The 26610-nt window shown below is 36.7% G+C and overlaps 1 protein-coding gene across 1 annotated transcript in view; it reads left to right on the plus strand.

The window, feature by feature from the left end:
• LOC134854236 (uncharacterized) overlaps positions 1–22479 on the plus strand; it is a 43782-nt gene extending 21303 nt beyond the window's left edge. Inside the window, exons 5-16 of the mRNA XM_063870412.1 lie at positions 2381–2512; positions 6591–6748; positions 7162–7425; positions 7771–7846; positions 11591–11734; positions 12020–12299; positions 13210–13838; positions 14162–14403; positions 14530–15216; positions 15467–15638; positions 19942–20141; positions 22233–22479. Coding sequence (XP_063726482.1) covers positions 2381–2512; positions 6591–6748; positions 7162–7425; positions 7771–7846; positions 11591–11734; positions 12020–12299; positions 13210–13838; positions 14162–14403; positions 14530–15216; positions 15467–15638; positions 19942–20141; positions 22233–22436 — 3188 coding nt within the window. The 3' untranslated portion in view covers positions 22437–22479. The remainder of the gene's footprint in view (positions 1–2380; positions 2513–6590; positions 6749–7161; positions 7426–7770; positions 7847–11590; positions 11735–12019; positions 12300–13209; positions 13839–14161; positions 14404–14529; positions 15217–15466; positions 15639–19941; positions 20142–22232) is intronic.
• Positions 22480–26610: the final 4131 nt, after the last annotated feature.

Here is a 26610-nt window from a genome sequence, read left to right on the forward strand (position 1 = left end):
GCATTTTATTCCGCTAAGCGCCGACTTGTTTCATCTAATACTTTCAGTACTTTCTGTGTTTCATGCCAATGGCGTTTTGTTGAACCCCTGGTCACGATCCAAATCTCTTCTAAATGAACATGGACTGCTAAAGTCCTAACCTTCTAACGCGGAGTCCATCACTCGTTTTAACTTGTTAGGTACCCCCCAGCCCCCAGGCCATAGAAGCCTGTCCAAGATGCATGTGCCTGTAATACTGCCTCCGACAAAACTAAAATTACATAGCCGACTGGTTGGTTCACGAGGCAGCACCTGAGAGTGGGTGTATTTTAGATTGAAAACCAAGTCGGATTTGTCGTGTTTCGACTTACATTATTGACTAACTCCTCGTTCAAATTTGGCATTTGATATCGATTTCAATAGGTTTCGCAACTATATCACTAATCAAGCAGTGTTCACTTTATTCTAACGCTCTCTTGATGTAACCGTCTTGATATTTTAAAGTTTTCTGGCGCCCCGGTGTAAACGAACTTTGGGATAGCTTCGCTCACACTCTTTTCACATTGAATCTCTTTTTTCGCTCACCACCACGAAACGAAGTTCATTTTCGGGGCTCAATGTCTCCAAGCACAGTTGTTTTTGAATGTCTTCGCTCTGCAAGTTTAATATAACCTTATCGCAACAACCGGGTCAGATCACTTTAGATGCCAAAAGATTGCAACATGCATTGTTTATCTCGTTGTTTTCAATCGAACAGCTTAAATCTACGATTGGTTACAGAAGGTTCCTCAAGAAAGGGCCTCTCTTGGAAATTCTCACAACTGTGTGAAATTGATATCTACTATCTTCTCATGAGGTTACTCTTGGTAAAAATAACTTTGGTCTTGTTATCTTAGTGATAAAATACTTCTACTATGATCTCTTTTCAGCTTCGCCCCAGGTGCTACTTTCCAAAAACCATTTTTGATCATCTGGCCCAAAATTCTTTTCCATTGTCCAGATCTGAAATGCTGCAATTTTTGGTCCTTTTCTTTGATTTGTCCTTTTCTTAATTTGCAGTGCCCACCAACTGAAATTTATGCGCCCTGTTTCCCCTGTACCACGGTTCCTGCGAGAAGCAATGCCAAAAACCATCGGCGCCTTGAAAACTCGGTTCTATTTGTTACTGCGCCATGTAAAACTATGCTCATTTGGTACTCAGTGAAGCAACGTAACACGAACAGACGTTAAAAAAATCAACTTGAAAACTTGAAGTCAAATCGATACCATAGACCATCAATAAGGTTGACTTTCAAAATAAAATTTAGTTAAACATATAAAATTGTCATTTATCTAACTATAATTTAGGTCTCTAATACATCATGATTCTTAAAGGAAAGTTTTCGAAAGAAATGACAAAAAATATGCGTTTTAACCGATTTTGGAACAGATTTATTTATTTAATTAATTTAAATTACATTGAATGGAAGAGGATTGAAAATTTAAATTGAATCGGTCAATTTTTGTTGATTTTTTTCTAAAACAGCAAATAGGGTTATTTACGATAAATACAAAAATTGCACTTGTCAATTTAATTTTGCTGAGGAATTTCCATTGCGGGTAAATTTTATAAATAGTGAAAAAAAAACGTTTCATATCTTTTTTTGTAAGTACCTGGTCAGTTTTGCAGAGTTTTGAAAAAAGGCTGTTCAATCCTGCTGTACAAAATTGCAATCAGGCCGAGTTTTTCTCGACAAAATAGAATTTCCATGCAATTTTTGGTTTTCAGATTTTTTAGCCTTCGAGTCGATAGTTGCGAGCTGTCGGGGTACCCGACCGTTGGGTGATGAACAAATTCAATTTTCTCAAAATTTTGTGGAAGCCTGGAAGACTTGCAATGTTTTTACCTTTTTTATCCAAATCTTGACAATTAGATTATCTATTGATTTTATACGGATACTTATTGTAAGTAATGCCGATTGAGTAATGCCGATTTTGCTAATCAGAGTTCACTGTTTAACAATCTGACAAAAATATAACTGAAAATGAGTCAAAATTTTTGAAACAAGCGCACATTTAGAATATTGTTGAGGCAAAATTTTGAAAAGTTTTCGAAAATCAAAGATATTTGAAAAGTTTTCGAAGGGGCGAAATTTTATAAAGCTTTTAAAATACATAACGATTTTTTTTAGCTGATCAAATTATTTTCCTGAGCTCTATTACAACACCCCAGCTTTGAAAACTGGTGAAAACGACATTTAAGGCACTTTCAAAAAGATTTTGACATAAAATTGCGTTGGTAGACCATTAATAAACGTCGTAAAATGGATGATGATTGGTGAGAGTTTTATGGTTGCTTCTACTCCTGGATTAGGCTGATTTCGTTATCGCTCCAAGACTGACCTTTATGACGTGATCATAGGTGTGAACAGTCTCCTGAAGGTGGACGGACTGGGGAGGAACTGTGTGATGTATGCAGTGCACTACAGACAGAATGACCTGCTATCCTTCTACCTCCAGCAGCCTCTCATCAACGCCAACCTCAGAGCCCACGGTGACTACATCCTTCATCTGATCTAAGAGATCTAATTAACCATCTTCTCCCCCTATGTTGTCAAAGGATCTCTTTAACTATTCCCCCCTAGGGTACCTGATAACGAATTGCCACCCCAATAAAGAAATAATTCAATGGTTAAGCTTATGTAAAGTTTTTGTACCTAGTAACAAGTTAGTAACGAATCTCGCCCCCCCCCCTTGCAAAAAGTGGGAAATAGCTAAAGTGATCCTTATCTACTAAACAATATCCACCCCTCTAAATGAAAACACACTAGCCTTAGAGCGTTCTATGGTTAATTATAATTTTGCTGCTTTCTGGTACGGCGGAAAATTCGACAAACCTTATCTACTTAACAATCTCTCCCCTTTTTTGAAAGAGGTGGAGGGGGGTGATTGATTAGTAGATCTCTTCGCAGTGTTTTTCGCCCGTTTATGTGGTAGTTGTTTCTTCATACTTCCATACTTCGGCTAGTTCAAGCGACAATTAGTAACAGGCGACAGGTCCTAACTATAATTTAAGGGGCCAACGCTAATTTATACCAACTATTCCTCTCGTGGCGAGGATTCGTAACAGGTGATAATTCGTAACAGGCGACAATTCGTAACAGGCGAAAATTCGTAACAAGCGACAATTGGTAACAGGCGACAGGTCCTAACTATAATTTAAGGGGCCAACGCTAATTTATACCAACTATTCCTCTCGTGGCGACGATTCGTAACAGGTGATAATTCGTAACAGGCGACAGGTCCTAACTATAATTTTAGGGGCCAACGCTAATTTATGCGCACTGTTCCTCTCATGCAAAATGTAGCCCAGCTGAGCAAGCGTATTCTTCTTGCCAATGCCACGTTACAAATTGTCGCCTGTTACGAAATGTCGCCCTACCAAAATAGCTGAATTATAAAGCAACTACCATATAAATTATGGCCGAAACATCGATCAGCTACATAATAAATATGTACAAAAATTATAAATCATTTACCAAAAACATGAAAATGTTGACACAAATGACGAAAATTCTGACTGGCTTGTAAGCCCTGATAACTTTCGGGTTGTTGCAATTCGGCTGATTTATTTGAACCCAAAGGTCCCTTATCAATGAGAATAGATTCTCGTCCATGCAAACGTTCATATCCCTACCGAACAGTTTCCTTATTTCTGATAGGCCAAAAAATTTGGCATGAAGTGTTTAAATAAAGAAAAAACTTACTTGGAAATATTTTTTCTAATCTAATTTCTGATCAGAACTTTTTAAATCTAGGCTATTTCTAGTCGGTCAAAAGTGCCAGTGGTGCTCGAACAACCGATTTTGTAATGACGAGACAAACACGCAAATCGGGTAAAAGAGCTGAACGTACACTATAACTGAAACGATGAAATGTAAATTAACACTTAAATCGAATGAATGAAACTGCTCGTATCAGGGGAAATTCTTGAATGTTCCGACTGCATTTTAATTTCTAAGGTGTAGTTCAATTCAAAATTATTGATGAGAATTTTTTTTTTTAATGAAAAAATTTTTTGCAAAGTTTTTTTTTCAGGCATGTTCAGGTTTATTTTGTGGGTTATTTTTTAGCGAGTGATAAGCTACAATTGTACCAAAAAATTACGTTTTTCAGCGATAAATTAGCAATTTTTTATTGCTAATTTAGCACAGTTTTTTGAATTTTTTTAATTGGTAAATCATCGATAAATTATCGCTAATTTATCAATTTTTTTCGATAAGTAAGCGCGAATCAATTTAGCTATGAAATAGCACGGAAAAATCCATGAAAATCTTACAAAGAATGGGTTAGCAATTTTTCATCAATAATTATAACTGGGACTTCAACCCGGGCAGCCAAATCCTTAAAATTGCGATGCACACATCTCTACAAACATACATTGATCTTTATTCGTACAATCATACAAAGATGTGTTCACGCATTCAAACGCAATGAAACATAATTCACAAGTTCATGTTTTCATAGAGCCCATCCCTTTAGTGTCTGAGTTGCGTAAAAATGCTATATCTAAGATTTTTCAGAACTTGTATTTTCAGAAGTAATTTCATCCCAAAATGATCATATTACAAAAATGAGAACCCTATTGACTATAACTATTTAAAACACAAACTTCAAACAGAAAAGCTGTTTTTTATAATGTTTATGCCTTCAAACAAGTTAAAATGTGTTTAAAAAAATTGAAACTGTTTCGGAATTCAAGACAAATTACCTTTTATGGTAAATTTAGCCGACACAAAATAAATCGAGAAAATCAATGAGCAAAACAGTCGAAGCCACGAATTAAAAAATCAAAACATTGAGCTAGCATTTAGAACTGCACCATTTTTGATTATTTGTTTCTGTATTCCATAGCAAAAAGATAAAAAAAACCCGGCTGCGGAATTTAAACTAAATTTTTGTCCAATTTCGTCGCAAGGTCTGTAAACATTTCGAAAAGGCACAGATGTGAAATTGAATTTACTGCGGTTTTGGTGTTGCAGAAATCGCTTCTTGGAGGTGGGGTTGTTTCTAGTTTTTGTAAATTACTTTTTTAGTGGTTCAGTTCACGATGTTCAATACAATGGAATGGTCACTCTGCCATAATTATTATCAAATTATTCGATCTTTTTTGATAATATTTCTGCTTAATTTCTTAACAATTTTTTGCCGGCTTGACTGAAATCTTGACTGAGATCCATTTCTAGCCATAATTAGAGACTTAGAGATAAAATTTTGTTTATGAACGCGAAACCTTCAATGCAAAATCAAAATTATAGCCGGTGAAGAGGACAAAATTTTGAGAAATTTTAAGGTCAACAAAACTCCACTCAATCGATCGATTTCATTTTTTTTATTAATTATGCTCATCGTTTTGATTGAAAAAAGTATCTTTAAAAGTAGAACGGGTTTTCAACTTGAAATCTACACTGACTGACCATCATTACAGAACGGTTGCAGAACTTTAATTAAGCAAATACAATTTTGAATAGTGAAAATAATTTTCGCTTTGCGGCCGAATGTGCGGTTACAAAAATTATACAAATTTTAAAATATTCAGCGTAAAATTAAATTGGTATATATTTTTTTGATCGTTATGGGCTGTTTTGCGCTTCGACTAGTTTATTTCTTTTTGTTAGGCTGCTGTCACAAAAATCTGCATAATCTTAATCATTTTTTAACTTTTTGGCCATCTTTTATAAAATTAATTTTTGTCTTGTCCCTGTGTCGAGAAAAATGGGTTGAGTTTTAGAGTTTTTGAGTTTTAGTATAAGTTCAAGCATGTAAAGCGACCAAGTAACGTTCGTCATATATAGAAATTGGCCATTTACTTGATTTTACTCGATTTCAGTGGCGGATCTAGGATTTTTTCGAGGGGGGCGGATTTTCAAAACATTTCAAAAATTTTATCGACCTTTTTTTCTAGGTCGACCGAATTGATTTTTTGAGCTCTCCCTAAGCAATTTGCTGCGCCGCAGGCAAATTTTAGAAAAAAAAACAGTCCAAAAAAAGCGTTTTTAGGCACTTTTTGGAAAATTTTGACCAAAAAATTGCGTTTTTTCGGCACAGGCTCCCCCCTCAAAATTAGTATATAAATGGTCGAGTATTTAGAAAAATTTTAGGGTTGGTCGGCCAAAAACGGATTTCTTAAAAAATACCAAAGGGGGGGCAGGGGGTCGAATCCCTGAGGGAGGGGGGTACCCTTCGCCCCCTTCCCTAAATTCGCCCCTGCTCAATTTTACATTATTTTTTTATTGATTTTAGAAGCTTCATTTAGCACTCTTTGGCAATAAACTTCCACGAATATTTAAAGTTTTTAGTGCAAAAAAAAAGAAAATTTTCAAGATTTTTTATTGTTTTTTTTGTTCTTCAATTTTGAAAAACAAGTCTAGCCGCTTGTATAGTTCTATTATCACGTTTGTATAGTTCTAGTATCACACCATGCTCAAAAAAATCTCAATTTTAAAAAACAATTTCAACCTACATTTGAAGAACATTAATTATTGCGACCTGAAAATTCTGTGCAACCTGCCCTGCAATCGACTATTGATATTTTCATTGTGAATTTAGTTTAATTATTTGCATTGATTCAGACGAGAGCACAGCAGTGCACCGTGCGTGTCATGACAACAATGAAGTAGCCCTGAGACTTCTGATGGAGAAGGGGGTCAATTTGGACTGTGCTGATGTGGAGGGAAGGACTCCTCTACATTGGGCTGCCACTATCAAGGAACAATCCAACTGTCTACAGGTACTTTTTTAATGAACTAGAGTTGTATTATAGACTCGGAATCTCTTAATCACTAAACCGCACCCACCGCCTTGACCAAAACTTATACAAGAGTCTGATAAACGAGTTTGGTGGTTGATACACTATTCTGTGAAATCTCTTTTTCAAAGTGAGGTGATTTTTTATTTTTCTGTTTGAAACACAAAATGACAATACATGTCTATATTCGGATTGTACGTGGAAGCCCAACCTCATAACAGAAATGATTGCAAAATACGCTTTTCAATGGGCCTGTCTAGTTCTTTCAAAAGTTAATTGTCAAGCTCTGGTTTTGTTTTTAATTCTAGATTGTTTCTCTGGTTTTTAATAAGAAAAGTTAGAAGTCCTGAGAAGTTGTTGTTTGATTGAGCCTGATTGGCTTCTTTGTTGTGCAGATGCTGTTGGACGCTGGAGTGAATCGGAATGCCAGAGACATCGCCGGAATGACAGCATCAATGTGGGCATGCAGGATGGACTGTCTGCACAACTTCCAGACTCTAGCCTCCTCCTCTTTAATGACGTCATCAACTGTGTTCTCCTCCACAGCCAATCAGAATGGAGAGATGGGTGAGGGAGCAGGGGAGGTGGAAGTGGACAACAATGGATGGACTTGGATCCACTGGGCAGTGAGGAGAACGGAGCCACTGGAATGTCTAACAGTGAGTTCACAAGGCACCAGTTAGAAAGAGTATTTGGGGTAGAAATTTTTTAATTGATAATTTAATTTTTTTGAGGTATGCTTCTAGTTTAAGTTTGGCAAATTAATAGGTTTTTCAGTTTCTTGTTCATGGTTTAACTGAGTTATACCTCGAAAAACAATTTTAATTGTTACTTTTGAGTTGTTTTGGAATTTCTTCTACTCAAAGTTATGTTTTTAGAATCCATAAAGGCTAGTTACATTGCAAGATATGAACTCATCGAGACATGATGCCATATTTAAACTTCTCATGAACTCAAATGATCAGTTTTGATTTTCGATGTTTGCATGGGTTTCAATTTTTCAGACTCTTCTGAACCAGCGCAGTGGTCGTATTAAGGACAGCATGGGCAGACTGGCCATACACGTGGCAGCCGAACAGGGTAAGTTACGCGATTTCACATTTCATTAATTCATGCATTCATGCTTTGAAAATATGAAATTTGAGTGGAGATAAAAAAACAGTTTAGTCAAAATCTTACTTGGGATAATATATAATCATAAAAGATGTTTTTTACATATGTTTGCTCAAAACTAAAGACCATTATAACCGCTGTTGGATAATTTTTTTGCCAAATTCGTTGTCAGATCGTAAGAACTTCCAGATAACTTACTAATTTGTATGGAGTTGTTCAGATATTTTATAGGGCATAATCCGAAAACCATAGTCTCACTAAAATCTGTAAAAATAGACAATGCTCAATTGTTTACACAACACAGCGTAGTGTCACATAACGGTATTCATTTTTTCCAACCTAAGTCTCAAAAAAGGGCCCATGAATTGGTGCCACCTTTGCAGTAATTTATATATAGTCTCTTATTTTGTTGAGCGCGTGTCCATGTGTTTTTAAAATTGCAAAAATTGAGTTATTACTGTCCAATTGTACTATAGCAGAACCAACTGGGGGTATGTATTTGCTAAGATGTTTCTATGTTCACAGAAAAATTATAAGTGATGTTGGCTCAATTTAGATCTAAGATGCCTTCTGTCTTCGAACTTTTGCGAGGACGTTAAAAAAAGTTCTATCTTTTATCGTGGTATTTTTGTTGAGCATTCCTGATTTTCAATTGAACCGTCTTTCTGACTTTGCTGATTATATATCGCCATCCACGATTAATTGATGACCACGCTTTGAGCTTAAATCTAAAAATAAGCTTTCTTATTGCGCTGAAATGTTTTTTTTTTCGTTGATTGTATGCGAACCATTATGCAATTATGAACAATTTTCTTTGTTGATTTATAAACTTTCCCTTAAAAAAATTTCGTGGTTAAAACTGATACTGTTCTGTATGAAAAAAACTAAGCTACACCCCACTATTTTGCCTATTTACAAAAATGTTTTCTGATGAATTTTTAAAAGAAACACATTCAATGGGTAAAATTCAGTTCACCAGGTTTAACAACCAGGGCAATGACTAGTGGCTGAGTTGCGAAAAGTACTTTCAATTGATCATGATGGTTACGCAAAGACTGTACATTTAAAAAAAGGATTTTAATATGGTTACCTATTAGAATTCCTCTGAAAAACACAAAACTTGTTATGGAAAAAATTTTGTTCCTATTTTCAAACCAATGTCTTCTTCTTTGAAAAAGTTTGTTTCTTTTCGTTTCTATTTTTTTAATGCTTGCATCTTCCTCAGTTAAAATCATTTTTCTTCTGCGCGGATATTTTCGTTCAATAATTTTTTCAGCTAGGCAGAATAACTTATCCAGTTTCTGCTTTTGTAGTCTATTTTGGGAGTTTGGAATAACCGTAGATCTTTGAGCCACATTCTAAGTTTTTAATCTGACTGCATATGAAGTATGATTTCTAATTTGCAATATAAGATAGCAGATAGGAGTGTTAGCAGCAAAAAATCGACCTCTTTTTGATTATCAACTGGTTGCCCTTTGCTGTCAGAATTTGGAATTTAATCTGAACCAGGATTTTATGAGTTGTCGTGAGCAGAAAGTTATACTCCTTCAAAAATTCATTAAAGTTTTGTCTTTCGCTGCAAGTCTTACCTATAAATGAATTTTACCACGCGTTAACTTTTTTACCTTATCTTGATTGATAATGGCACGCGGCGATATCTTAAGGCTCAATTGAAGTTTGTATTGACCTGAGTATCCTCACAAATGGATGTACTGGGTACTCGCTTTCGTCAGACACTCCATGCAAAGTCAAATATTTAAAGGTAGAAGCTTTCAATTTATATTACTCGTTTTCCCAACTCGTGATTGTCGTTTAAGAGCCAGTCAATTTCTCCTCTCAACTCGATGAAATCTTTCTGTTGAGAATCAACTGGATTGATTGATGTTTCGAGGAGGGATCGTACAGATTCATCATTGGTAAATCTGTTATAGAAATTTTCTGAAGTAAGGTCATTTTATTTCGGCGGAAGCAATAGATTTTGGTTAGGGTTTTTTACAGCAGACGCAAGGAACATCTGTTATTTTTGCTCATCTGTTTTAGTTCGAACTGACTCCATTAGCCATCTCTGAAACGAATTAAAGGGTTTATCACAACAACTAGGCTTGCTTTGCTTAATAATCTACCCAGGTCCAGTCATTTTGAAAGTGTTGCCAAAAGCTTGAAAAATCTTGAAGATAGCAAGATTCTTGAATTCAAAATAGTTTTGACAGTTGTAAGTTACTGAAGCGAACATCAATATATATCCAGAGAAACGTGTATGATGTCTCCTGCAGTCAACAAAAAATTTTGATTTTTTAAAAATCGAATCTGTAAAAAATCTTAAGGGTGCTTAAAATTTTTTCAAAACAATGAAATTTTTTTTTGAAGCAGTTCAAAGCAAATGGATGAGCAAACCCATTTACGGCATCTTCAAAACCCAACACTAACATCATAACAATTATAAAAATGTTTACTAGGTAGCATTTTATCTGGAAGAATCCAATTTCAACATTGCTGGCAACCCGGGTTGACCAAAAATGCTTATTATACAATTCTTATAAATGGGAAATTTCTTTTCATACAATTTCATACAATTCCATACGTACACAAATTTGTATAAAAACTCTATAATAAACATTTTCCCATAGATGGAAATTGTATAATAGTTGTCTTCTCCATAAACCAAAAAGTTGTTTTTTGTTTCTAAGTTTCTGAAAATTTTGGGTTGTGTTTGTTGCAACCGAACACAAGTGACAAAGACCTTGGTTACTTAAAGCACCAAAGTTTGGACGGTCTTACATTTACAATGCATAAAAACGACCTGAATTGTCTTCCAGATGTCTTTCAAAAATGATATAACAAAACTAAAAAAACTTTTAGTTTTTGGCAAATTTTTTCAGTTACGATAATTTTTAAATTTTTGAATTTTCAAATTATCAGACATTGATCAAGGCATACATAAACACGTCATACAAAAGAAATAGGAATTTTCTGCTTTTTTTAAAAAAAATTTAAGTGAAATGAAAAAAGCCAATATTATTGTATCCAGGACTACGTTATGCACAAAAAACTAAATTTTGCATGCAAAATTTTTTTTTCGAAAAATGTTGGAAAATTTGATTTGCGGTTGAACAAAATTCGATTTGCGGTTGAAAAGAAAACAAACAAATTTTTGGGCCAAATTTTCAAAATTACCTGAAAAATTTTTTGTGTCGCCATCAAAAAATGCCAGTCATACAGTTTCCATATATGGAAATAGTATGGAAAGAATTTTTTTGAAAAAAATGTTTTAAATCAGTTTTTTTTGTCACCAGTCTGTTCAACTGTTCTCAAAAAGCCGCAGAAATGGTTTAATTTTTTTTCTATTGTTTTTGTTTTTTGAAAATGTATGAAAATTGTTTGAGAAGCATTTTCTCCATACACTTGATGTATGGAATTGTATGATAAGCATTTTCGGTGAATGGAGGTCAACCCGGGAATATCGGCAACCTTAAGCGACATATTTGGTCAAAAACGGTATTCATAGGTAACTTGTTTTGACAGTTTTTGCGTGCAGAAATGAGTAATAAAAATGACTTCATACGTCGAAATGAGCAATTTTAGGTAAAATTGTTTCGTTCGAATTGGTCGATCTATAAGAATGTTTCTAACACTTGAGTCTTAACTGCACATTAATTAAATCTTGAATAATTGATTTGTGAAGTAATCATCAGTTGTTTCATCCCCATGTAGGTGCAACTAGTGCATGTCGACTGATAGTGGATGTGTGTGGGCGGGAGTGTGTGAACGAGAGGGACACTCAGGGCAGGACCCCCCTCCACCTGGCAGCACTCAGTGGACACGGAGAAGTGCTCAATCTACTCTGCGAACAGGGGGGTCAGTTTTTGTCATGTCGCTATATCCTCATGACTTTCATCAATCCAACTCATCCATTCTTAAGTTTTCAATCTACAGTTTCTAACCTGCTGATTTTACTAAAATTCGTAATTGCCCCCACAAAATTGTGTGAGACGTTGATGAAACATATAATACTACAGTGAAATGTGGGCATCAAATTGATTTTTTTTTCCAAAAATTTGTTTGTACCGGCAGTTTTTTTTTTCGAAATTTTGAAACGAATATATTTCCGAAAAAATTATATTTAAAGTAATTCGTTTCCAGCCGACTTACTGATCGAAGACGAGCACAAAGCCACCGCTTGGGACTACGCCAAGGGAAGCCAACTGCGCTACTGCATGCTCATTCTATCCTACTACAGGGAGAAACAAGACGGAACAACTCTGCCGATTGGAGACCCAAACTCCACCTCAAACGGAGGGGTCAGTGGGGGCATACTGACTAGAAGACAGTCGGGTGACATGACCCCCAGAGGGGGGCGCTTTCTCTCGCCTAGGCCGCCAGAATTCAGTCGACCAGTCACTCCAAATACGCCAAGGTCAAGGTGAGTGGTGTGTGGGTGAATACAATTTTGTTTCATTTGGCATAATAGAGGCGGATCTGGGATTATCACGACAAAAAATATTTTTATTTGATACTGTTTCGCGACCAACGGTTTCATTTGTTTTAAATTCCTCTCGCACTATACCACTAAAAACGCTATTTATGTTCAAAGCTAGCTACCCGGGTTGACAAAACTTCTTATCATACAATTTCCATATAATGAGAAGATTCTTGTCATACAATTCCATAACGAACAGACAATTGTATGAAATCTCTGTGATAAACAGTTCCATATATGGAAATTGTAAAATTATAAATTTCCATTATATGAAATTTTTATGACTAGAAGTTTGCAATATGAAATTTAAAATCGGCAAACGCCTACAAACCTGACTGAAAGCTAAAAAAGTTGTCTCGAGCTCACTCACATAAGGAAGTAGCGAACAGGAAGGTGCAGAACTTTTTGCGTTCGAAGACAAAATACTTTCCCTCCCATATTAGCTACCTGTGAGCAAGCAAGAGAGACCCTGAAAACACAATAATATGCACTAGAAACCTGAAAACAAGCAAAAGATCACACAATATCTACAAACATCAAAAAATTGTAAGAGCACGCAGAAACAGAATGTTTTTCACCACCAGACTGTTTTTATTAGAATCAAACAGCTGCAGAAATTAGTTCATATCTTTTTTCAAACATTTTTCGAAATTGTATGAAAATTCTATGACAAGAATTTTTGCATACACCTGTATGGAATTGTATGGTAAGCAATTTTGGTGTATGGAGGTCAATCCGGTTAAGAAGAAATATATTCCAGCTGTGCAGAAATTTTTACCAGGCTTTGCCAAAAACTTTTAAAATCGAAAATTATTTCTCTTACTTTGAAACCGTATTTTGTTTATAAAAACAGACTGACTGGGCGCTCTAGTGCCAAGAGGAGTTCAATGGCAGCCAGCATGACAGCATCTATCAGTCCCCCACCCGGGGAGGGTGATCAGTTCGAGGACAGGGGGATGAGCACCTACAGGTCATCCACCACTTCACTTCACGGACCCATCTTCCCCCAGAAAAAGGTCAAGCCCAATTCACCCCCACAAGATCAACAACTGGAACAACAAGAAGAGCCGCAACATCAGCAACCCCAAAACCAACAAGTACAACTACCACAACAACAACAACAACAACAGCAACAACAACAACAACAACAACAACAACAACAACAACAACAACAACAACAACAACAACAACAACAAAACCAACAACAACAACAGCTAAATCAGCAGCAGCAACAACATCATCAGCAACTGCGACAACAAGGACGGCAAAAACAGCAGCCACGCACCGAGCACTTCGACCGCCGGGACGTCTCGAGTCCGCGACACAGTCCACAACGGGGACGGGGTTCAAAGAGGGCGCAGAACTGGAGTGGTGATTTTGAAGTTGATATAATGGGTGATAGCAATGGGGTTGTGCCGATGGAATCGGGGGGAGTGGGAGGAGCTGAGAGTCAGTTACAGTCCGGATTTTCTCCCAATACGCGTGAGTCGGTTTTAGTTCCTGCAAACGAAAGTCCATTGGTCGTCTCATCATCCAACTCACTCCATGTAATAGATTCATCTTGATATCTTGATCATGATTTAATCGCATAATCAGAAGTAGGAATAGAGGCGGATCTAGAATTTTTCGAGGGGAGTGGTTTCAAAGTTTTCAAAAAGTTATTTTTTCGGTGAGACAGCGACGAATATGGGTTTTTCATGACAGGGCGTAGTTTTCAAAAAAAATCAAATTACAGAGAGATGGCGACTGCCTGATCCCCTTTCCCACCTAAATCCACTCCTGTTGTGAACACTTAATACTTTTAGAGAACGTGTTGATTCTAAACGGAGCTGAAGATGAAGACAACGATGATGAAAACTTAGCCGAAGATGATTGGAATGTGGAAGAAGGCTTCGAACCAAAGAACTACAACCAAGTAGTACCCTTCCGAAGTAGTCCCAATAACACACAAGATAGCCATAACAATAACAACATGGAGTCGCAGAAGAATCCCCATTTGAGATCCAATTTTGTGTCTTCAATCGACAATGATGAAGGAGAATTTGAGGTAGTTATAAATCATAATTTCTAGAAATGGAAACATACAGCTGGTTTTATATTCGTATCACCAAGTAGGAATACATTCTCAATGAAATTTAGAGTTGCTCCAGACAAAAATAGTCCTTTTTTCTAGGTCGACGATGACGATCAGAACACTTACGAAATCGATCGACCCGCAAGTCCTGCCCGATCCGAAATGACAGACGTCTCTCTCCCGATGAATGTCTCGGATGTCGACGATCCCCCCACTGTCATCCATCGACCCCCAGCTCAAAACACGAGTACACATTCAAAGGGAGGACAAAATGCACCTCCAGTGAAGTACAACCAACCTCAAAAAATAACCCTAGATATGGGTTCGAATTTGCTTCACGGCTCCCAAAAACCGAGTAACCCGCAGCCAATTAGACCTGAATTAAAATCGACTGTCTTCGGTGTTCCGCGGACATCTAACGAGACCAATTCGTTCGGGTTACCCGAGCAAATTACGAACGACAACCGAACTATTTCACACAAAACGAACAACCAGAACCAAGATTTTCCAAGTCAGAATAATAAACCACAAAAAAGTCATCAAGTTAGTTTCAACTTGCAATCCTCGGGTACTCAACAGCAACCAACTCGAGGCCGAGGGACGAAGCCACGAGGGGGACAATCGCCGAATCAGTTGTCACAGTCGCTGTCCCCCGACAACTCGCTGTCTGTTTCGTCCAATACGAGGACAGCTGTGTACTCGGGAAAAGTGAAGGCGGCTCCTGTTAAGCGTGCAGCGGCATCGCAGAGTCCAGCCGCTGCAAGGACAATGCCACCAGAAATCAAGGTAAAACTGATGCTTTTGCTCAAAATCAAAATTCAATCGTTGAAAACACATAAATACCAGTTCTATAATCCTCAAATAGTTGCAGCTTGTAATACCTTATACAAGGATACTCTACAAGGATACAATCTTTTGAGAACGAGAATGGCGTGTCAAATTTTTAGGTCAATTTGTAGTATAATCGAAGTATTTTTTAATTCCAAAGCGGTTTAGGTACGTCTTTCTTTAATAAATTTCAAATTTTTTCCCTCAGAGTGAGAAGGCAGCGGCATTGAAGGAACAAGAGCTGGCCGATATCCAGTTTACGCCCCTGCATAGACGGGCTAGTCCAGGGGGACACCTGGAACCTCTGCAGCCCCTTCCCCTGCCCCACCGAGTAATGACGTCTTCACTACCCACCCACACTATCTTCACAGACGAGTCAGGTACAGACAAACAGTTAACTTAAAATTTAATTAAAACTGAAAATTTTTTACCAAAAAAATTTGTATTTTGAAAATTTAGCATATTTGAAAAAAAATCGGCGTAGACGCCGTGCTATTGACGCAATCTACTGAGATGTACTGTAAGTGTTCTGTTAGCTGTTTTGCGGATCAATACTCATGTAGTATTAATTTTTTACATCCATTTTTGGCTCATAGAAAGGATATCCAAAAACAAGCTCTAGCAGGGGCGGATCTAGGTTTTCTCTCGAGGGGGGGGGGGGGGATTTTCAAAACAATTTTCAAAAATTTCCTTGCCTTGTTTTTGGATTGACCAAAATGATTTTCTATTTTCTGAGCTCTCAAATCAGTATAAACACCCCCATTTTAAACAAAGGTGGACCCTTCCTCTTTCCCTAAATCCGCTGGTAAGCTCTAGTTTGTTGCGCAAATTTTAAATAAAATTGAGGTGAACAAATGACAAAAAATACTGAAACTGGTTATTATTACGTTTTAAAAAAGCGTATACATTTTTTTCAAGTTTTGACAATGCAGGTTTTTTTTTCAATCAATTCGAAAACTAAGATTGGATGGCTTTTAAAATTTGACGCGATAATCTGAAAAATTTTGGGAAGTTCAGTTCACGTTAAAACTCAGAATTGCATTTTTTTGCAAAAAAAAACAGCCAAAAATGCGGTTTTTGGGTTTTTTGGAAGGTTTTGACAAAAAAAGAAAAAAGACCAGGGGCAAAGATATGATTGAGGGATTCAACCCCCTCACAACTTTCAGAGTTCTCACCCTGCGATAATTTTTTATGGCATCCAAATTTGAATGATCGACCCTAAAAACCTTCAAAAAACCTATAAAGCAACGACATTTTTTTGACCAAAAAGGGGCCTTTATAATGTATTTGGGGACCTCGAATAGGCAACTACTAGAGGTTCGTTGATTGAATTTGTTTTGGGAAATATGCAGGCGAGGAAATGTCCATAATCGTAGATGGTTGAGGTAAGATGTGCAATACTTCGACATATGTGTTCAGAATTTCTGCAGATTCATGAGTGTAACACGAGAAAGACAACTCATTGACTTTTATGGGCTTCGAGTGCGCTTTGTTGTATTCAAACGTATTTTCTGTGAAAGATTTATAAAAAGCTTCATCAGCTTTCATCATGCCCAATTGTGCGAGGAAAAAACTACATTACGAGGCCAAACAATGCGCTCGATAGGATCACCGTTTGGTGTGTGTAGACGGCACTGAAATTTCATAGATAGTAATAGTATATTTTGGATTTGTATATACCGTTTCTCTAAAACTCGAAAACAATCTGTTATAATCGATTAAAATTAAATTGTCTTGTTAATAATTTTCAAAACATTCTTACTCGATTGTAAACCACTATTTTCAAAAAAATAATCGAAACAGTCGTAATCCATTTTAATTGATCATGATGAACTAAAATTGTTTTTACAAAAGGTTCGCGCGCTATTTTAGTTATTGTTTTTTTTCTTTTTTGTTCACGCAAAATCAGGTACCACAAATAAATTTTGGAATGGGTCGAGTGATACGCTGTGCGTCACATTTTTTCGTACCATCCTAATACATGTAATTTCATCAATTCAACGCAAGAGTGTGCCAAATTTTTTCGTACCATTTCAGAAATGTTGAAAAAGTCAGTAAAAAACTATATTTCCATTTCTCCTAACACATAATAAGAAACGACTATGCAACGATGAGAAAAGAGTTTTAACATATTCAGAAAGATGCGAGTTCATGTGGTCTACGGCTTCAAAAACTCTTTCTTCCAGTTCTTGTTTGTTTTTCGGTTGCAAACCATCATAAACCCTTGAACTCAACAGGCTCCGCACGTTTTCTATAATGTTGATGTCCGGGTTCCTGCTGGGCCAAGGTAGAAGCTCAATTTCCGTCTTCTCAAATAGTCCAAACTTTTTTTGAAACAAGAATACTGCAATTGTCTTGTTGCAGAACGAAACCATCGGGGAGAATGTCTCTCATTGGAGGGATGGCAGTGTCTTTCATAGGCTTGATGTAGGTGTCTGAATTTATTCGACCAGATACCGTTTTGACAAAAATGTGACCGGTCAAAAAAATCATACTCCAAACCACCCCCACATTGACGTTTACTGAGGTAAACTTGATGATTTTCCTTCATCTAGGAACACCAGTCTGTTCCGTCCAGGTTAAATTTTATTCATCCGTAAAGACTACTTCATTTCAGTTTTTTGGTTTATTCAACCATTCAGTACAGAGGCGTAATCGGTTTTCTTTCTGTTTTTTGGTCAAAATTATCGTGATTTTTGCATTTGTGTACCTATACTTCATTCTTGATAAAGCCCGATGAACCGTTCTTCTGCTGATTTTGAGGGCTGTCTCCCTCAGGACTTTTGAGGCTGTCACCCTATCTTTGCGTTTTTTCAGTAGAGCAAGGCATCGTTTTATACAGAGTTTTTTGAAGCCAACGGCCACATGCTTGGGTCCCCGCTTTGCTTTCACTCTTGAGTAGTCATTCTTGATCATATACTGCATTGTTGATCTTGGTAACTTCAGTTCTTGGCTGGTTCGGCGATATGAAAAACCATTTGCATGTTTTTCTTTCGCTAACTCGATAACCTCGCGTGAGTGCATGTCAAAAACTGACTCTCAATCAAGTTAGGACAGGTACCTGCTATATCAAGTAAAAACAGAATCATTTGCCCGCAGCTCGTGACTTTTTCAACAAAAACCTAAGGGTACGAAAATTTTGGCCACCTTTTGTCGTTGAACAAATGTTTAAAATGTATTAAGATGATACGAAAAATTATGACACGGAGTGTATATCATGTTCAAGCCCTATCAATCGTGATTCGAACGACATAAAAAAAAAATTTAAGTTTTTTCCACCGTGTCGAGAAAAACCGAACTGAAATTTTTGATTTTTGGTCTTAATTCGAACCAGTATGGTGTGCGCGTAAAGGCTTCCACAGCTTATTTCAGCTTCTTACTTTCAGCCGTGAAGACTTCATTGTACTCCAATAAAAATAGTTTTTGGAGTTTTAGTGCCATTTTGTAACCAAAGAATAAAAAAATTCCAAAAAGTGTTGCAAAAATTGTTGATACCTTTTTTAAAAAAATTTTCGAATTTTTTAAACATTTTTTTTTCATTTTTCTTGACAATTTTCTTCAAAACCTGTTTTCCGAATGGCCTTTATTACTATGATTGTCAAATATGCCTAATTTTTTTTTCGTTCAAATCTTTTTACACAAAAAGCGGGAAAAAACGATACTAATTTGAAAAAAATATATATTTTTGTATTTTTCTAAGATTGAGGTCGGAAGTTTCTGTGCTACTTGCACAGTAACCGGCTATCCTTGTTTTGTTCTCTCATTAAAATTCATTTTTTAAAAATTTCACTTTCATTTTTTTATAATAAGTTACCTATTTTTGATTATTCTTTGAATTCACTTTTTTTCGCAAACCCCATAACCTGGCCCACGCTCCCCCTCCCACCACGTTTAGCCCCTATCCCAGAGTTACCTATATCCTTCCCCCATGCTTAGCCCCCTATTACCTTATCCACATTGAACGGGGAGGGTGGGGACGGGGGGAAGTAGACGGTAGGTTTGAGGGGCGGGTGGGTGGGGGCAAGCGGGGGACGTGGAGGTGGGATGTGGTGGGTTCTGGTCGGGAGGGGCGTAGTGGAGGGTTGAGGAGGGAGGGGCTGTGATAAGTGAGCAGGTTCGCTCTGGTTCGAGATTTGCTGAAAATTGCAAAACATGAGAAATTCTCCAAGATGAGCCCGGTGCGGGAAAATTCAAATTAGAAAGGTCTTTTTGCGGAATCTGCTTACAATTGACAAAATATAGTTCAGTCTCATTTTGAAATTTTCGGGAAAGGGGGGTTAAATTTTTTTGACAATCTGCGTTTATTTTTGGCGCGCTCCACTTTTTAGGCACCTTTAAGAAATTGAGGATAGCCAATTTCAATGGAATGCCATAAAATCAGAAATTGGTTGGCCTTAACAGAAAAAAGTTCGATATTATTTTCGAAAGGTTTCTTGGCTCTTTCCCATTTTTCCCACATTTTTTTCCAATCGTGCCAGTTATGACGTGATTGCAGATTCAAATCGCACGTGCGCTGCAATTTGTAAGGCGATCCCTTACAAGTAAGTCTTAGTTTAATTGGCCCTTGGTTATATGCGCCCGTGTCAACTTAAATAATTAACCTCCGGGCTAGGCCTCCGTGCTGTTTGACTGAAGAACAAAAATTCTTTGCAACCCGTAATTATATTTTTCAACCCATTTTAGGAAACCAGAAGAGAGGACGTAAAAAGACTAAAAGCAAAACCCTGAAACAGAACAACGAGATAATCAACAATGCCTCCTATTCATCTTCTGGGGGCGGAGGGGGAGGGGTGAGTGGAGGGAAAGAGCAGATTGCCCTTACGTCACCCCAAAGTGCTCATCCAAGGTTAAACAGACTGCAGCCCCTGGAAGCATCCATACAGGTACAACACTAGTCCCCAATTTGACTTTGGTTGATTTACCGTCATCCCCCTTCTCTATCATAGATTGCAATTACATATTTGCTACAGGTGCAACAATTGTCGCATAAGGCGTTCAGTAGAAGTTGGTGCAAACATCTGATGTGGCACAATAATTAGTAGAGCCTAGAAAATCATTAGGGAGTCAATTGAAAATTTTACCATATTTAGGCTTGTTTTGGCTGCGAAGCGATGAATCCGCGCTATTTTTGTTCCGACTTTCGAAGAAAAGGGAATATTTATGCTCGGTGTGGTTTTTTTTATTCAGTCAATTTTCACCGATCGAAATAATAATTTTCAACAAAAATTGTTTATACCCCATTGAAGATATCGACTTCTTGAGTGCAAATAAAAAGATATTTCATCTCCGATAAATTTTTGTAAAGTTCTGCGGGTTTGAAAATTGCCAGATTTGCCATGTTCTGCACTAAATTATGTGCGCTTTGGAGAGTGTATTCATAATAATGAGAGCGTACCCGCACCTAAGAAAAGTGAAAAAAAAAATGATTATCATGGATTTTAGTGGTCTAAAACATTGCCAGTATGATCGATTCCCAAGTTAGGCTTAGACAACAAAATTGGACAAAAAAGGATTTAAATCCATGTTTTTCTGGTAAAAACAATGCATTTTAATTCATTTGAAATCCATTATAATGGATTTTAAAACAAGTACAAAATCATATTGAAATGGATTTTGATCCACTTTATTTTCATTAGGCAAACATTGGAGGGAATAAAAGCGGGCAGTTGTTGAAAGGAACAAAATTCAGCTTCTGAGTAACATAAGAAAGAAACAAAATTAACAGATGAGTAATGCAAAATCTTTGCAAAGTGAGTGTACGTCCTACTCCTTTTCTAAACCTAAACTCAAATTGCAAAAAGATTTTGTTGACCTCTCCCCCCTAACATTTGGCCCTTTGCTCCCTTACAACCCCAATTCCAACTTTTGCCTCTTTGCCCCCCTGGCCTTCTGGGTCCCCCTCACGCTTTTTGTTTCCTCGAAAATAGTAATCCCATAATCCTTTTTTAATTGATTATAATAGGTTTTTTGTTCACTTTTGTTGACACTGACAGTGAAACTCAAATATAATCTATTTTTATTCATTGAACTCCAAGGCGGGTAACGCGAATTTTTTATGCGTGGCAAAATATCCCGCACAAAAAAATTGTTCCAAATTTAATTGAGGCTAGCTAATTGGTCGTATCAATTTCGTACAACTCAAAATTTAACACATTGATTTTGTCCAGAATGTATAGGTTTTCATTATTTTCTTTTCTCAAAAACTACTCAATATAAATTAGGGGACAATCGGAAAATTCTGGGCTTCGCCCTGATATAAGAGCAATCTTGTTCAGCGTTAATGAATGAAGGAAACTTTCAATTCATGAGTTGTTGCAACAATGAACACAAAAGAAAACAAGACATATCAGGGCAAAACACTGAATTTTCCGACTGCCCCTTAATCCATATCGAAAAATTGTCGCGACATCCATTTTTGGCTGATCGTCCTCAAACATTGTCTAAAGGCGCATTTCTGTGCCAAGATAACTAATTTTGGCTCTTTTTCCTTTCCTCCCACCTCACGCCAGTTTCAACTTATTAGTGTAACGAGTGGTTTTACGAGGTTGAGTATGAAGACCAAATATGTTTTTCGTGGCCTTATGTAAGTCGGTATGTAAGTTTTCATAACAATCGGACAATGTGGTCAACAAATTTACATGTAAAAATTTGCAGTGGGGGGGGGGGGGGAAGGAAAAAGAGCCCTAATTTTGAAGGGGAAGCGCTTGCCAAAAAACGCAATTTTTTGGTCAAAAATTGCAAAAAGTGCCTAAAAACACTTTTTTTGGCCTATTTTTGAAAAATTAAGGGTCATTATAGCATTTTCGGAGAGCTCGGAAAATCAAATTGGGCGACTTAAAAATTTGTCAAAATTTTTTTTCGAAAACCCCCCCCCCCCCCCTATGCATTTATCCTCCGTTGCTAAAGTAGGGCGGGATTAAGTAAAGATTCATTTGTTTCGGATTAAACTTTTGACCCTTCTGTCTTTGTTGCAGGGCTCCTCCTACCCAATCTACCACAGCGCCAAACGTAGAGGAGAGTCCACCAACACGGATGAGTTGAAACTAGACAATAATCCCATGCCAAATATGGAAATGAATGGGGGCGAACCAATTGTCCCTACTCCGGCTCCACGCAAATCACTACCTGCTCCCCTAACGGCCAATTCGAGGAAAACGGCAAAACTCCCTAGCACTTAAGCAGATAATACATTACAATTCTGTCCAAATGATTCTGTTTCGATTATGGTTTTGTTTCAATTGTTCAATTCATAATTAACTTTAAAAGTCAAAAGCCCACTGAGCAGTCAAAAGCTGCAGCATTACAATGTATCGGTTTTTAACCATTGACACCCTATTGCGAAAGTGGAAAATGTCATTACCAGGTTCAATAGTCGTGTGTGAATAAGCATTTAGGAGGGATGTTGATGTGCGTGCCCAAGGGCTTTGCTTGTGCTAGCTTACTTGTTTGGCCCTAAAAATGCCGTAGTTCTCAATAAAAATTTTTGCAAGAGAATGCGTCCAGCATGTGGTTTAATTCTCACAGTAAGCGTTAAGAATTCTCTATGTTGAAAAGAAATGTCTTTTTAATCTAGTGGGAACGAATGCGTCTACTAATTTCAAGGCGTATGTTAGAGTCCGATGCTGGCTTTTGTTTTTAAGAAATAGGCGGCACCAATCATTTCAGCGACCAAACAAGTAAACTAGTACCCTCTCGCTTTTCAGCCAAATGGTCGATGGTTCGAGGCCCACTACTATCCCCGTTCGATTCTTACTGAGGTGTGGCAACAGACATTAGATCCCTCTCCAAATATTTAATCAAAAACTGAATGAACGTTTCAATAGGAGACAAAGCTGCGGTTTTTCGAGCGATCTGAAAATTATGTTCTCCATCGTTTTTGAACTAACCCATTTTGTTTCCATCATGCTAAATAAACCTCCGAAAAAGAAACAGAACTTGTCTCCATGCACTAGTTGGGATGGAAATAAACAAGACTGCTCGTACCAGGGCGAAGCCCTGAATGTTCCGACTGCCTTTTAAGGTTTATGGAGCAGTAATATCATTAAAAAATAAATGTTAAAAAAATGAATTTTTTGTTTCTAAAATTTGGAATTTTTTTTCTGAAAATCAACCCCCCACAAGCCATCTAAAGAACAAAAGGATAGATTCCGCTCCTTGTAACAAATCAAGTATGGCAAACAAGCTTCTTTCAACCAATTTGGAACGATTTCTAAGACGGATTAACTCTCCGCTCACGCGTTAATAGCGCGAAAAACATCGCGCGTAATTGCCCTAAATTAGCCAAAATGGCAATCTTTAAATCCCCATAACTTTACAAAAATTGATCATTTTTTCAAATTTGAGCTCAGGACAACAATACCTTTCGAATGATAATAAAAAAATCCCGTCAAAAATGGCTAGTTAAAAAGTCGAAATTTGTCTAAAGAAAAAAAAAGCACCCGAACACAAATATTCCGTTACTTTCGTATCGAAAGTCGGAACAATAAGATAAAACAGTCATTGAAACCATATCCGCTGCATCCCTCACAGATTTGATAACTTTTAAGATTGTCGAATTCTATCGCAGAAAAATGGAGGCTCAGCGCAAATGATAACAAATCAGCAGAAAAGAAAATCGATATCAAGTTTCAATAAGGATGTGTTTTGGGGCCTTCGCTTTTTCTGCAGATTGAGAAACAACTTGAGGAACAACTCTGGCTCTGTAAATAAAACTGGTGAATATTTCAAGCAAATCTTTTTCTATCATGCAGATGCAAGTATCAAAAAAGAAGAATTTTTCGAAAAAAAAATTACAAAACTTCTGAGTTGTTTTAAATCATCCCCCCACACGCCATATAAAGTAAACAGAAATAGACTTTGCTCCGAGTAACGTAGAAGTGATCACCAATAGCCTGTTCTAGCCAATTAGGGGATTAAGTCTCCGCTTAAGGGTTAATAGCGCAAAATACATCGCTGGTTAATTGTTTCAAATGGGCCCTAATGGCAATCTTTAAACCCTAATAACTTTGTAAAAAAAACTTAGTTAAGATTTCTTTTCACATTTGAGCTCAAGAAAGCAATAATTTTGGGCTGACACAAAAAATCTTTGTCAAAAATGGCTAGTTAAAAAGTCGAAACTTGTCTGAAGAAAAAAGCCACCCCGAGCACAAATGTTCCGTTACTTTCGTTACAAAAGTCGGAACAATAATTCTTTTTCATTCAATTTGCTAAAGCATACCAATACACTTACAAAATAAATTGACCAAATCAAGGAAACTTTTAAACAGTAATGATATCTTAAATATTTTTAAAAACCGGTTCAGAGCTGTTTTTTTTGTGCAATACTTACATTTTTTCAACAGAAGTGAACCTGCAAAGCCAGACAAACATAGCATTGCAAGATTGCAGAAAAAAGTAAAATAAAACCACCAAGTCGAAAAGTTTTTAAGAAAACACAATTACAAAGTTTTCTTAACTTTTCTCAAATGCTGTTCGGATAGAGAAAAAACGTCCAATAAAAATCACTGGCGTTACATAAGATTTTTAAAAAACTCTAAGCGTTCTAAGAAACAATTCTTCTAAGCGTTTTTAATAAGCGTGATTTTCTAAGCGTTATAAAAAAAGAGTTCTAAGCCTCTATAATATTCAGATATTTTTGCTTTTGTCATTTTTCAGATAGAATTAAATTTGATAGTAAATTCAAACTCCATAGAAAAAATTAAGACCTGTCCACGCTCAGAACCATAACTTAACAATTTGTGCTTTGATTTTTTTCCATGTGAATCCTGTTTTTCTAACGATTGGAAAGGAAGCGAAGAACTTACTGAGGCTCAAAAATCAGTTAGAAAGTTTTTTCTGATCACGAGCAATAACTAAAATTAAACGGCATGTTTTTGTGTTAATGCGGACTTGCTGCCTTATACAAGCCTTTACACAATTCCTAGAATGGAGATGGAATTGGAGTTAATTGTCTTTAAATTCAGTGCCAATATTTAAATCTAAATACATGGTGCTTCTTCTTCCTTTACTCAAACTGTCAAAAGCCCGATTAACCAAATTTTTATCGTTTGAAAAAAGTTCTTCTTATTTACTAATCTATGACCTTAGCCGTCTCAGCTTAGCCGTTATCTCCAAATAAAATGTGTCCCACAAAATCTAGCCAGTTAAGTGTATTATAAGTTAAATTATCCAAAATTTCAATATTTTTTGGTTAAAAAGTTGTGAGCCGGAAAAAAAAACGATATTCCGATTTGATAAAGGTAGCGTAATACCATCAGTTTGTAAAGTGTACGTTTCTGGGATTTTATCAACCTTTCCTGGACCCTGTTATGATTTTCTTTTTTTTTCACAATTGTTTTTCAGGCCTGTCTATATGATCTAAAAATTAGTACTTACGAGAACACTAGATAAATTACCGATTCAACACTTTTATGAAGTATTAAGGAATCAATTTATTTTTTCGATTTCCATAGAAAAAATTAAAACCTGTCCACGCTCAGGACCATAATTTAATATTTTGTGCTTTGATTTTTCCTCATGTGAATCCTGCTTTTCTAACGATTGGAAAGGAAACGAAGAACTTACTGAGGCATAAAAATCAGTTAGAAATGTTTTTCTGATCACGAGGAATAACTAAAATTGAACGGCGTGTTTTTCTGTTAATGCTGACTTGCAGCCTAATACAAGTTTTTACACTATTCCTAGAATGAAGATGGAATTAGAGTAAGTTGTCTTTAAACTCAGCGCCAATGTTTAAACTAAAACACATGGTGCTTCTTGTTCCTTTACTAAAACTGTCAAAAGCCCGATCAACCAAATTTATTGTCTGTACTGATTTTTGATTTGAATGAGTTACACTTTTTACGGCCTGTCGACTGTGTTGTTTTAAGGAGTACCGGCGCTAATCAGATCTCGAAAATGGAATTCGTTTTAAACAGCTTTGCAAAGCTTGCAAAAAACAAAGCGTAGCAAACCAGCCTCCAGGACATACATCGAAAATCACAAAAAAAAATCAAACCTTTTCACCTGAAAAAAAAAACATTCAAAAAACTGATGTTATAGCAAATCAGTTTTGATGAATTTACACCTAATAAAGAAAAAACATTTTTCGACTGGATTATGTATTTGAAATTTTTTTGTTGGTTGAGAAATTTATGTTGTTTATCTGGAAAAGCCGGTGTTCTTATTTGATAAAAGTAGCGGGGACTGCGTAAAACTTACCTATATTAGGTTTGTACGTAACTAATTACTAATGTCAAGGTCATCGTTGTAGTTAGCTTAACAATCACGTAACGCCATTGGCGATGGTGTTTTCTTTGAACTCAAGTAAATTTTCTGACGTTTTGACAAAACGCGGCGTTGTTATGTGACCAC

The sequence above is a fragment of the Symsagittifera roscoffensis genome, chromosome 9 (assembly GCF_963678635.1).
Source record: "Symsagittifera roscoffensis chromosome 9, txSymRosc1.1, whole genome shotgun sequence".
In the NCBI taxonomy this organism is placed as follows: domain Eukaryota; kingdom Metazoa; phylum Xenacoelomorpha; order Acoela; family Convolutidae; genus Symsagittifera; species Symsagittifera roscoffensis.